This window comes from Huiozyma naganishii, chromosome 2 (assembly GCF_000348985.1).
Source record: "Huiozyma naganishii CBS 8797 chromosome 2, complete genome".
NCBI lineage: Eukaryota > Fungi > Ascomycota > Saccharomycetes > Saccharomycetales > Saccharomycetaceae > Huiozyma > Huiozyma naganishii.
The window spans coordinates 1,103,864-1,117,215 of NC_035923.1; the positions used below are offsets into that span (position 1 = coordinate 1,103,864).

The 13,352-nt window shown below is 46.0% G+C and overlaps 4 protein-coding genes and 1 non-coding gene across 5 annotated transcripts; 4 read left to right on the forward strand and 1 right to left on the reverse strand.

The window, feature by feature from the left end:
* Positions 1-124: 124 nt before the first annotated feature.
* Positions 125-2,224, reverse strand: VRP1 (Vrp1p; the record flags this gene model as incomplete). Its single annotated transcript, XM_022606560.1, has 1 exon — positions 125-2,224. One exon carries the CDS (start codon positions 2,222-2,224, stop codon positions 125-127), a length of 2,100 nt encoding a protein of 699 aa, XP_022463244.1.
* Positions 2,225-2,466: 242 nt separating this feature from the next.
* KNAG0B05670 (uncharacterized protein) lies at positions 2,467-3,219 on the forward strand (the record flags this gene model as incomplete). Its single annotated transcript, XM_022606561.1, has 1 exon — positions 2,467-3,219. One exon carries the CDS (start codon positions 2,467-2,469, stop codon positions 3,217-3,219), a length of 753 nt encoding a protein of 250 aa, XP_022463245.1.
* An 810-nt stretch (positions 3,220-4,029) lies between these two features.
* On the forward strand, positions 4,030-9,666 carry FKS1 (1,3-beta-D-glucan synthase; the record flags this gene model as incomplete). The annotated part of the gene is made up of 1 exon (XM_022606562.1): positions 4,030-9,666. One exon carries the CDS (start codon positions 4,030-4,032, stop codon positions 9,664-9,666), a length of 5,637 nt encoding a protein of 1,878 aa, XP_022463246.1.
* Positions 9,667-10,217: 551 nt separating this feature from the next.
* Positions 10,218-11,861, forward strand: GAS2 (1,3-beta-glucanosyltransferase; the record flags this gene model as incomplete). Its single annotated transcript, XM_022606565.1, has 1 exon — positions 10,218-11,861. One exon carries the CDS (start codon positions 10,218-10,220, stop codon positions 11,859-11,861), a length of 1,644 nt encoding a protein of 547 aa, XP_022463247.1.
* A 754-nt stretch (positions 11,862-12,615) lies between these two features.
* On the forward strand, positions 12,616-12,687 carry KNAG0Btrna11R. The gene has a single exon. It is a non-coding gene; the product is annotated as a tRNA-Arg (tRNA).
* Positions 12,688-13,352: the final 665 nt, after the last annotated feature.

Sequence of the window (13,352 nt, forward strand, 5' to 3'; positions counted from 1 at the left end):
CTGACCATGTGGCCTCGTAAATACGTATCCATGTAATTTTGCTGCCTTAGCGTTATTGTCTTATGAATAGCGAAGGCCAGAGAGAGTACATGGGATTATCGTTGCGTGTTTATTATGTATATATTTATTGATAAAGAGACAGATCCAATGGAACCGTGCTTCCTCCACCACTCGGGTACAATTTCTTGAATCCTTGAAACTTCCGGGGTGCTGGTATCTGTGATGCGTTAATCTCCCAATTGTACCTTGAGTCATCAATCATGATCTTTTTCCCACCGGAGCCAGCGTTACCATGAGATGATCCGCTGCTCCCATTTGCTGTCAGCGATGAGCCATTCAATGTATACGCATCTGGCTTGATCTTTGTTGTCGTTGGCGTGGCAGAAGCGAAAAGTCTTTGCTTCAAGTTGTTACCTTTAGTCTCGTCGTGGGAGCCATGTGTGGTTGGAGGAGATGCCCGTGACGATGTGTCAGCAGCAGAAGTTTGAGCGGGGGCAGGCGGTGGTGGTGGTGGTACACCCATAGATGACATTGGCGGAGGAGCTGGTGCTGAAGGAGGTGCCGGCGCACTTGGAGCTGGTGGTGCTGAAGGAGGCGCTGGTGCACTTGGAGCTGGTGGTGCCGGCGCACTTGGAGTGGGAGGTGCCATGGAGGGTGGTGCTGGTGCACTTGGAGGTGTCGAGCGGTCTGCAATAGAATCATATGGATGGTGGTGACTTACAGCGGACTGTATTTCACTCAAGAACGATGAGGATGTTGCTGATGCGCTAGATTTGGGTTGTTCCGTTGCAGATGGAGGTGCAGATGCGGGTATGGGAGGGGCCATTGTTGGAACGGCGGGTACGCTTGGAGCTGCTGTGCTGGGTATTGGTGGAGCCAGTGAGGCTGGTGTCGATGGGCTGGAAGTGGTAGGCAGCCCTGGTGCCGGTGGTGCCGGTGCCGATGGAGGCAGAGGTGCTGAAGGTGGTGTTGGTGCCCCCGAGGCATGGCGCAATTTCATTTTCGATTCGATCTCGCCCATGAACGACATACCACTTGAAGGTGGGCGTGCTGGCGCCGAGTGTTCCTGCGGTTGTGACGGTGTGGTTGAAGCGTCCTGTTCCTTCGCAGTAGTATAGCTGGAATCATTGCTCACTACGAATCTGTCGTCTCTCTTCCTTTGGATTTCCGCTAGGAAAGGTAGTGGCCCACCACTTACCGGCGGACTTGTCTGTTGAGCATTAGAGGATGAAGATTTTGAAGAGGCAACGGGTGGTGCACTTGGTACTCCCATAAGTGGAGCCGGTGGAGGTGGAGGGGTGCCGATGCGGCAGGAAGAGAGGGTGCCGGTGGAGGAGGAGGAGGTGCCGATGAAGCGTAGGGAAAGAAGGTGCCGGTAAAGGTGGAGGAGGAGGAGCCGATGAAGCTGGGAAAGAAGGCGCTGAGTGGGTGGTGCCGGTGCCGAGACACTAGGTATAGAAGGCGCCGCAGGCGCTGGGGGTGGTGGAGGAGGTGCTGCAGTACCAGGTACTGGAGGAGCAGACATCTGTGGAATTGGAGGTGCCGAGGTGGCAAGTGGCTCTTGATTTTGTTTTGATTTGGCACCTCTTGCATTTATCTCTTGTAAGAATGGGAGTCCAGCCGGTGGTGCCCGTGTTGTATTTGTAGGTAGAGGTGGGGCGCTTGCCGGGATTGGTGGAGCCCCAGTAGGAATCGGTGGAGCCCCAGTAGGAATTGGCGGAGCACCGCCTGGGATCTGTGGTGCTGAGATCGTACTAGTTGACGAGGTTTTCTTATGGTGGGACTTATTAGAAGGTCTCCCGGTGGGCATTTTCGGTCTTCCCGCAGGGATAGCCGGGTGTGGTGTCTGAGTTTGATCGCCCCCCACTTTCTGTGGTGAAGAGCCAGTCTTCCCTACATGTTTCAACTTGGGGATCCCACCAGCTAGAATGTCACCCAACTGTGGTGCCCCTCCCACCATCGTGGGCACCGGTGGTGCTGAAGTTGCTGTTGCAGAAGAAGAAGATGACAAGGGAGGCGCACTGGATGAAGTACTGCCTCCCGCACCCAATTGCGGTGCACTTCTATCGTTCGTCTCTGCCTTCTTCAACGATCTACCCTTCCTTATATCACCGAGCAACGCATCCCTATTCATCATTACCGAGGGGGCCGGTTTTGCCGCTGGCCCGCCCATGGGCCCCGCTGCTGGCGGTGGTGGTGGCGGAGGAGGTGGAGGTCCTGCCATTGTATCTATCTTCCCCTCTTGTGGAAATTCACGCTACTACGTGTGTACGTACTGGTTGTGCCATTAGTCCCAGCCATAGTTAAGTATCTTAAACATTAATTTTTTTATGCAGTTGTTCAAGAAGTGACGGTAAGATAGACCCTCACGTATAAAGTGATGTTGTGTGGGTACCACATAAGAGGTGTAGTAGTAGTAGTAGTAGTAGCAGTAGTACAGACAGCAAGCACCCAAGAACCTTGACAATGCACAAATATATCCGGTATTCCGACCTGGACACGGATTCCGATAGTGTAATTGCGTACTGCATTGAGGAAAGTGCGGCCAAGACGGTATCCCGAGGACCCACCTGTGCAGAGTGGTGTCACCGAGTGCAAAATACCGTGTTGCCTCTTTTAGAAGCGTTGCTTACCACAGCAAGCGACTCGAGCAGAGCCGTTGACGATCTTGTGATGCAGTACACCTGGTACGACCAGTTGCCCTTTGCGATAGCCGCCGTGACGCAGTGCCAGAACGCACGGTGCACCGCTGCCGTCGGGGAGCTCACGTACTGGCACTGTCAGTTGCTCGCACGCGGATACAACAACAGAGCGAACAGTGCACGACGCAGCGTCTGTGAGATGTTGCCCTTCCTGGACAGCGTGCTGCTGCTCAGCGAGTACACGAACGCAGTGACGGAGTCCCTCCACCTGCTGCTTCCCGGACGCAGCCAGGCAACGACACAGACACCGACTGCCAAGCGGACTCTACTGCGGTGGCTCACTGCACGGCAGCAGCAGTACGACGAGGCAGCAGCAGCGGAAGCCGCGGCGGCATCCGCTGAGGAGCCATTGCAGTCGGTGTCGCAGTCGCGGTGCAGTTCCCGCAGCGGTAACAGCCCGCCGTACGGGAGCGTCGCCGTGGCGCAGATGTTTGTCAGCGCGTTGGCGGCGGCGGTTCTGGAACCCGGCGGCGGCGACAGCGGCGGGCGGCGCGTTTTACCCGATGCGGGAAAGTGATTGGGCGCGACGCGAAAAGGGGAACCTGCTGCTGTTGCGCGTTTTCGGTCGCTTCTGCGGAGTCTCGCACCGCAGGAAGAAATCCGCGGAACGCAAAAAAAGAAAGCAAACAAAACAAACACCAACAGGGAAACAACGCAGCACCGAGAAACGCGAAATGTAGAATGGAGTCTGTCTTTCGCGCTGGGCAGCACGCTCTCTGTGGGGCTGTTTGCCAACCCCACTCCTATACACTACTAGCTTTACTAGCTTCGCCATATAGCATTTACCGAATTACTACGGCCACATAAAGAGCAACTACTTCCCCTCACGCGTGAAGCAACGCGTAAACAAAATGCTAAAAATAAGTTCTTCTTCTTGCCCTCGAGGAATGTTTCTTTCTCTTCCGCTGTATTTCTTTTTTTTTCTTCTTTCTTCCCGCTTTTAGAAATGCTTTGGACTAATTGGGGAATTACCACCGTTTTCTTTTTTTTTTCTGCTGCTCGACCTCTTTTCGGGTTCACTGCGGTCGGTTTTTTTTTTTTTTCTCGAGAATTTTCAGGCTCCGCTTAGGTGAGACCGTCTCGGCTTTATAAAGAACAACAGTTGCAAGTGGACCAGTTGCTTGTCTTTCTTTTTGATCGGATGGATCTTTTTTCCCTTTAGCCAAGCTTTACGGTTTTTTTTAGCTTTTTGCTGTGTACTTCCTCTTCTTCTTAGATATCTCGCTGCCTGCACTCGCTTTGAAGCAACCAACCACAAATGTCGTATAACCACAATGCGATGGATGGTGCGCAGGATCCGAACGGGTACCCGAACCAGGACCCGAACATGCTGGACGGCGCGTACCAGCAGGATCCGTACCAACAGCAACATCAACAACAACCTCCGCAACAGGGGCAGGAGTACTACCAGCAGTACGACGACTACGGTCAACCCATAAACAATGGGTTCTACGATCAAACGGACTCGTACTCCCAGGACTACTACAATGGCAACAACGGTAACATGCCAGGCCAACCACCCATGATGATGGGTGATAACGGCGAGAATTTCTCGGATTTCAGCTCGTATGGACCACCAAGGAACGGTCCCGTGCCAGACGCTAACGGTATGTACCCTCCACCTGGGTCCATGTACCAGGACCAACAGTACCCACCTTCGCAGCTCAGCTACGGTGACAACGCGAACGCGTTCCAGTCCTCCTCCGGTGCGTCCACGCCAGCGATGTACGATCCAAACGCGATAGCTATGGCGCTACCTAACGATCCGTACCCTGCTTGGACCGCAGACTCCCAGGCACCAGTCACCGTCGAGCAAATCGAGGATATCTTCATCGATTTGACAACGAGGTTCGGGTTCCAGAGAGACTCGATGAGAAACATGTTCGACCATTTCATGACTCTCTTGGACTCTCGTTCCTCCAGAATGTCCCCAGAACAGGCGCTTCTTTCCTTGCACGCGGACTACATTGGTGGGGATACCGCTAACTACAAGAAATGGTACTTCGCCGCGCAATTGGACTTGGATGACGCTGTCGGGTTCAGAAACATGTCTTTTGGGAAACTGTCCCGTAAGGCAAGAAAGGCCAAGAAGAAGGCCAAGAAGGCGATGAAGGAGGCCATGGAGAACGGGGAGAACACAGAGGAGACTCTGGAGAAACTAGAGGGCGATAACTCGCTGGAGGCTGCAGACTTCAGGTGGAAGGCGAAGATGAACTCCTTGACACCAATGGAGAGAGTCCGCCACATCGCGCTGTACTTGCTGATGTGGGGGGAGGCCAACCAGGTCAGATTCACCTCCGAGTGTCTGTGCTTCATTTTCAAGTGTGGGTTGGACTACATCGACTCGCCGTTGGCGCAGCAACGTACGGACCCATTGCCCGAAGGTGATTTCCTGAACAGAATCATCACTCCATTGTACTCGTTCATAAGAGATCAAGTCTACGAGGTTGTCGATGGCAGATTCGTCAAGAGAGAGAAAGACCATGCAGATGTCATCGGGTACGATGACGTCAACCAACTGTTCTGGTACCCAGAAGGTATTGCCAGAATCGTCTCCACGGATGAAACGAAATTGATCGATTTGCCAGCAGAGGAAAGATACATGAGACTGGGCGATATAGTCTGGGGCGATGTGTTCTTCAAGACTTTCAAGGAAACACGTTCTTGGCTCCACATGATCACCAACTTCAACCGTATCTGGGTCATGCACATCTGTATCTACTGGATGTACGTTGCCTACAACGCTCCAACTTTCTACACGCACAACTACCAACAACTGGTCGACAACCAGCCTTTAGCTGCTTATAGATGGTCCACAGCCGCACTAGGTGGTAGTGTGGCCGCATTCATCCAATTGGTCGCCACCGTCTGTGAATGGATTTTCGTCCCCAGGAAATGGGCTGGTGCACAACATTTGTCCCGTAGATTCTGGTTTTTGGTCGGTATCTTTGGTGTCAATTTGGGCCCGATCATCTTCGTATTTGCATATGATAAGGACACCGTTTACTCGACGGCAACTCACGCGGTCGGTGCAGTCATGTTCTTCGTCGCTGTCGCCACTATCATTTTCTTCTCCATCATGCCTCTAGGCGGGTTATTCACCTCCTACATGCAGAAATCGTCCAGACGCTACGTGGCTTCTCAAACATTCACGGCGTCGTTTGCCCCCCTGTACGGGTTGGACAGATGGTTGTCGTATTTGGTATGGGTGACAGTGTTTGCCGCTAAATACTCCGAATCTTACTACTTTTTGATTCTGTCGTTGAGAGATCCAATCAGAATCCTGTCAACCATGACCATGAGATGTACCGGTGAGTACTGGTGGGGGGCAAAGATTTGTAAGCATCAAGGTAAGATCACTTTGGGGTTGATGATTGCTACCGATTTCATCCTGTTCTTCTTGGATACTTACTTGTGGTACATTATCGTGAACACGATCTTCTCCGTTGGTAAGTCGTTCTACTTGGGTATCTCGATTTTGACTCCATGGAGAAACATTTTCACTAGATTGCCAAAGAGAATCTACTCCAAGATCCTGGCTACCACTGATATGGAAATCAAGTACAAGCCTAAGGTGTTGATCTCACAAGTTTGGAACGCTATCGTTATCTCCATGTACAGAGAGCATTTACTCGCTATCGACCATGTGCAAAAACTGTTGTATCATCAGGTGCCATCGGAGATTGAGGGCAAGAGAACTTTGAGAGCCCCAACTTTCTTCGCTTCACAAGATGACAACAACTTTGAAACGGAATTTTTCCCAAAGAATTCGGAGGCAGAAAGAAGAATCTCCTTCTTTGCCCAGTCTTTGGCTACCCCTATCCCTGAACCTCTACCTGTTGACAACATGCCTACCTTCACTGTATTGACTCCTCACTACGCTGAAAGAATTCTTCTTTCTTTGAGGGAGATTATCCGTGAAGACGATCAATTCTCCAGAGTTACTCTACTAGAATACTTGAAACAATTGCACCCAGTCGAATGGGAGTGTTTTGTTAAGGACACGAAGATTTTAGCCGAAGAAACTGCCGCTTACGATAACAGTGACGAAAATGATTTTGAAAAGGGTGACACTTTGAAAGCCCAAATCGATGACTTGCCATTTTACTGTATTGGTTTCAAATCTGCTGCTCCTGAATACACTCTGAGAACCCGTATCTGGGCCTCTTTGAGATCCCAAACTTTGTACCGTACAGTCTCTGGTTTCATGAACTACTCAAGAGCTATTAAGTTGCTGTACCGTGTTGAAAACCCTGAAATTGTTCAAATGTTTGGTGGTAACGCTGAAGGTTTAGAAAGAGAATTGGAAAAGATGGCCAGAAGAAAGTTCAAGTTCTTGGTTTCTATGCAAAGATTGGCCAAATTCAAACCTCACGAATTGGAAAATGCTGAATTTTTGTTGAGAGCGTACCCTGACCTGCAAATTGCCTACCTGGATGAAGAACCTCCTCTACACGAAGGCGAGCAACCTAGAATCTACTCCGCTTTGATCGATGGCCACTGTGAAATTTTGGACAATGGTCGTAGACGTCCTAAGTTTAGAGTACAATTGTCTGGTAACCCTATTCTGGGTGACGGTAAATCCGATAACCAAAACCATGCTTTGATTTTCTACAGAGGTGAATACATCCAGTTGATTGATGCTAACCAGGATAACTATTTGGAAGAATGTCTGAAGGTCAGATCTGTTTTGGCTGAATTTGAAGAACTGAACGTCGAACAGGTTAACCCTTACGCTCCGGAATTGAAATACGAAGAACAAACCACAAACCATCCAGTTGCCATTGTTGGTGCCAGAGAATATATTTTCTCTGAAAACTCGGGTGTGCTTGGTGATATTGCCGCTGGTAAAGAACAAACTTTTGGAACTTTGTTTGCTCGTACTCTATCTCAAATTGGTGGTAAATTACATTACGGTCATCCGGATTTCATCAACGCTGCGTTTATGACCACCAGAGGTGGTGTGTCAAAGGCTCAAAAGGGTTTGCATTTGAACGAAGATATTTATGCCGGTATGACTGCTTTATTGCGTGGTGGTCGTATTAAGCACGTTGAATATTATCAGTGTGGTAAAGGTAGAGATTTAGGTTTTGGTACTATTTTGAATTTCACGACGAAGATTGGTGCCGGTATGGGTGAACAGATGTTGTCCCGTGAGTACTACTATTTGGGTACGCAGTTGCCTATTGACCGTTTCTTGACATTCTACTATGCTCATCCAGGTTTCCATTTGAATAACTTCTTCATTCAAATGTCTCTGCAACTGTTCATGTTGACTCTGGTTAATTTGCATGCTTTGGCTCACGAGTCTATTATTTGTATTTATGACAAAAACAAGCCAAAAACGGATATTCTTTACCCAATTGGCTGCTACAATCTGTCTCCGGCTATTGATTGGGTTAGACGTTACACGCTGTCTATTTTCATTGTTTTCTGGATTGCCTTCATTCCTATTGTTATCCAAGAACTGATTGAAAGAGGTGTTTGGAAGGCCACTCAAAGATTCTTCCGTCATATTTGTTCATTGTCTCCGATGTTTGAAGTGTTCGCGGGTCAAATCTACTCTGCAGCTCTGATCAGTGATTTAACCACCGGTGGTGCTCGTTATATTTCGACAGGTCGTGGTTTTGCGACTTCGCGTATTCCGTTCTCGATTCTATACTCCAGGTTTGCAGGTTCCGCAATTTATATGGGATCTAGGTCTATGCTGATGTTACTGTTCGGTACAGTGTCTCATTGGCAAGCTGCATTGTTGTGGTTCTGGGCCTCGTTGTCTGCTCTGATGTTTTCGCCGTTTATCTTTAACCCGCATCAATTTTCGTGGGAAGATTTCTTCTTGGACTACAGAGATTTCATCAGATGGCTTTCCAGAGGTAACAGCAAGTACCACAGAAACTCCTGGATTGGTTACGTCAGAATGTCTAGGTCTCGTGTTACTGGTTTCAAACGTAAGTTACTAGGTGATGATTCCGAAAAGGCTGCTGGTGATGCTGCCAGAGCTGGCAGAATGAACTTGATTATGGCTGAAATTTTCCCGTGTGCAGTCTATGCTGGTGGTTGTTTTATTGCCTTCACCTTCATCAATGCTCAGACTGGTGTTAGAAACGGCCCTGACGACACTGTGAATTCCGTCCTAAGAGTTATTATTTGTACATTGGGTCCAATTGCCATCAACCTCGGTATTCTGTTCTTCTGTATGGGTATGTCGTGTTGTTCTGGTCCATTGTTTGGTATGTGCTGTAAGAAGACTGGTGCTGTTATGGCCGGTTTTGCTCACGGTGTTGCTGTTGTTATCCATATCTGTTTCTTCATCGTTATGTGGGTTTTGGAAGGTTTCAGCTTTGTAAAAATGCTGTTAGGTGTTATTACCTGTATTCAGTGTCAAAGATTTGTCTTCCAGTGTATGTCTGTGTTGATGTTGACTCGTGAATTCAAGAACGACAGTGCCAATACTGCCTTCTGGACTGGTAAATGGTATGGTAAGGGCTTAGGCTGGGCTGCATGGACACAACCATCTAGAGAACTTACTGCCAAGGTTATTGAATTGTCCGAATTTGCTGCTGACTTCGTCCTGGGCCACATCATTTTGATTTGTCACTTGCCATTCCTGCTTATTCCACAAATTGATAGATTCCATTCGGTTATGTTGTTCTGGTTGAAACCATCTCGTCAAATCCGTCCTCCTATCTACTCGCTAAAGCAAGCGCGTTTGCGTAAGAGAATGGTAAAGAAATACGCCTCGTTATACTTTTTGGTGTTGATCATTTTTGCCGCTTGTATTGTTGGACCAGCAGTTGCATCCTCGCATGTCCACGATATTGGTAAGGGTTTGACTGGTGTTGCTCACAACCTGTTCCAGCCAAGAAACTTGAGTAACAATGACACTGGTTTGTCCATGTCTACATACTTGAGTCACTATTACACGCATACTATCTCATTGAAGACGTGGTCTACAATCAAATAAGCACGGCTTTGTTGTGGTATAGTGGATATTCTTTATCTTTTATGTCTCCTAGCGAGGTGCTTGGGGAAGTCTAGCGCTACTTGTCCAAAGTTTCATGAATGTTTTTTGTAATCTATATGATATTTATCCCTGAAACACGCTGATACGTAGAGTCTATGTATTTTAGTTATTAGAGAGTAAACGTTTCTTTTGATTATAGGGTAAGACCCTGTGAGGAACTAAGAACATTGAAATACGGAAGTATATAGAGCCGACATGACTATGTCTACAGCTCAAATAAGAAAATCAGATTGTTTTACGGATATTGTAGTCACCCATGGATCAACCAACAATATGAAAACCATAATAATAAACCAAAAAAGGTGTTTTTTTTGTTATTGTCTTCTCTCAGGTTTGAGTACCAAATTACCATGAGCGCGCTTAGTGGTTCTTTCTTATTTAAAAAAGTGAATGTAATTTCAAAATGTCACAAAATCGGCACAAACGCAAGTTCAACAAGAGGTTCCTCAGTAGATAAAAGCAGGGACACTATCATTTGACCAATTTCAATAATGATGCCAGTCAACTTATGGTTTAGCACATATGCACAATTGCTTTTCATTAACTTAATTTTTGCCGAAAAGGTCCAGTTTGACTTCCCAACCATAGAGATTTATGGGAACAAGTTTTTCAACAGCCGTACTAGCAACCAGTTTTTCATGAAGGGTATTGCATATCAGCCAAGGAGAGACGATCATGAAATGGAAGTGAATCAGAGAAATGACGTTTTTGAAACTAAATATATAGACCCTTTGGCAGAACCCTCCATTTGTCTGCGGGACCTGCCATATTTGAACAAGTTGGGTGTTAACACCATAAGAGTTTACTCTATTGATCCAACCAAAAGTCATGACGTCTGCATGGAGGCTTTAAAGAAGGAAAATATATACGTGTTGATTGATTTATCGGAGCCCGACGTTTCGATCATAAGAGACAATCCCGTTTGGAGTGTCGAAATATGGAAAAGGTATAAAGATGTTGTTGATTCGATGGAACAATACCCAAATGTTTTGGGATTTTTCGCTGGAAATGAGGTTACAAATGACAATACAAACACAGATGCTTCCCCATTTGTAAAGGCTGCAATAAGGGACCTCAAAAAATATATGGAGGAGCAAAAATACCGTGCCATTCCAGTGGGATACTCAACAAATGATGATGTTGACACAAGAATGTCATTGGCCCAGTATTATGTCTGTGGGGATGTGACTGCTGACTTTTACGGTATAAACATGTACGAATGGTGTGGCTATTCTTCATTTGGAACCAGTGGCTACAAAGAGCGGACTGAGGAATTTGAGAACTACCCAGTTCCTGTGTTTTTCTCTGAATTTGGATGCAATTTAGTAAGACCACGACCATTTACAGAAGTTGGTGCCCTATTTGGACCAAAAATGTCAAAAGTATGGTCTGGTGGACTGGTATATATGTTTTTCGAGGAGGAAAATGGGTATGGTGTTGTGAGTATAGATGAACAGACTGGCGAAGTGGTTGAATTGCCGGATTTTGAAAATCTTCGTCGGGAATACAGTAAGGTTAAGGTCAGTGGCATTAAAAAAGAGGAGTTTGATGGCACTTTTGGTAGAACAATTGCACACAAGAATATCAATTGCCCTGCCAAAACTTCAAACTGGAAAGCTAATTCACAACTACCTCATACTCCAAATGACGCACAATGCCAATGTTTGGACGTTGTTCTTCCTTGTCTGGTAGAGGCATTTGATGACGATGAAAAATATAAAACTTACTTCGATTACGTTTGTGACAAGGTGGATTGTTCTGATATTACTGCCAATGGTGAAAAGGGAGACTATGGAGAATTTTCAGAATGTTCTGCTACCCAAAAGCTTGCACTCCAAATTTCCAAGCTGTATATGAAGGAAGGAACTGGGACCAAAATATGTCCCCTCGACGATCCAAACGTATATTTTAATGATGGAGTGAACCAAAAGAAAGAGAAGCAATGCGGAACTATTTATGATAAGGTCAAAAACAAGTCTCTGCTGGGTAAAAAAGCTCCTTTGAAAACCAAGACTGGAAAGAAACTTCATTCCCTTGAGGGGTCTGTAAAAAACAATATGGCTGTTTCGGATATCTCTTCCTGTAAGAGTTATATAATATATATCGTTGTGCTTCTAGCTACAAGCTTAATTTAGGGCTGTGGGGATAGTTGGCGCCGTCGATAAAATGTAGTAATAACAAATAAATTTTACGATTTTTCTTTTTCAGTGTTCACTCATAAGCATTATTTTTCCTCGATTTCTGAACCAGAGCCCCACAAACTTGGTGTCAAAATGCTGTATGTTTACTCTAGTTCTAAAAGGTAGAGCCCTTTGCCAAAGGGTTTTGTTGACATGTAAAAAGATGAACGCACAAGAGGTATCGTTACAAATATGGACTTGTACATTTACTGGGATTTTGGTAGGCAGTGTGAATTGTTATTACTGGTAACCGGAACAAGAGGAGTCCATCTCTTGTTCTGAATAGCAGAAACAAGGTTATTATCAACTGGATCGGTTTCTTTAAACAGAACTATGTAACGAACTATTTCTATCTAGAATCAAGAAAATATCTCTTAAGGGGAGAAAGTTTCCTTCTTTTTCACTTTTCATGAAAAATACATTTTTCTCGTGTGAAATTACAGTCTGCAACTTACCACTTCACACGGACAGTATTCTCGGTCATCGTGTCAAGCAATAGTATCGTTTACTTCCACACTGAAAATGCAGTTCTATTTTCCAGCAGTTATTTTTACATGTGCATTTGAGGCAAGATCATTAATGAATATCCTCTTTATTTTTGGCTGAAAACAACTCCCACACCCCTAACCAAGTATTTTGTTAGGTATTTTTATCTTTCTCTTATTACAGTATATTAATCAGGGTTAAATCACAAAAAAATAGACACGTAGCCTCTTTAGTGCAATGGTTAGCATATGTTCTTCCGGCGGATGTGATCCGGGTTCGAGTCCCGGGAGAGGCTGTTGTACTATTTTTTTTCTAGTTGTATGGTGTCTGTTGTGCGAGATGACTATATTAAGACTATTATAATGGTAATAGTTCTCTGGTTCTCTGGTTCTCTTGTATATGAGTAGGACATAGTTGTAAGAAGTGAGTGACGTAAAAAGAAGAGGATCGGGTGGCAAACCGAAACTCTGAGAAGGGAAACCGGGGCACATGAGTGGCCCAGAAGTCACTATGTACGGATGGGATATTTACATGTTAGTTGGAAAACGAGTAGTTCTTGTATTGAGTCTGCTCACAAACTAGATGATCTTGGCAATAAGTAAAGGTATTACTGAACCTTTGTTTCCCTTACGTGGCCAAAGGAACGCAACAGATAGAACTTTTGGCCGACGTATCACATATGCAATCTTAACTGATAATTAATGCTTATTGGAAGTGTGTATGGTAGTTTCTTATAATATAAATTGGGTTTCAAGACCTACTACTACTGCTATCCTGGAGGTCAGCAATGACAAACACAGCTATCTCGGGTGAAAGCTATGGCAATGTCATAAAAGGTGACCAAATAGAACCCCCATACACCCACAAATGGGCTTTTTCTTTTAAAAAAAATTATTGACCGCTTCATTTTTTCTGAATTTATTTCCGTTTTGGGACAATTTTAAAACGGCAAGCTTAATT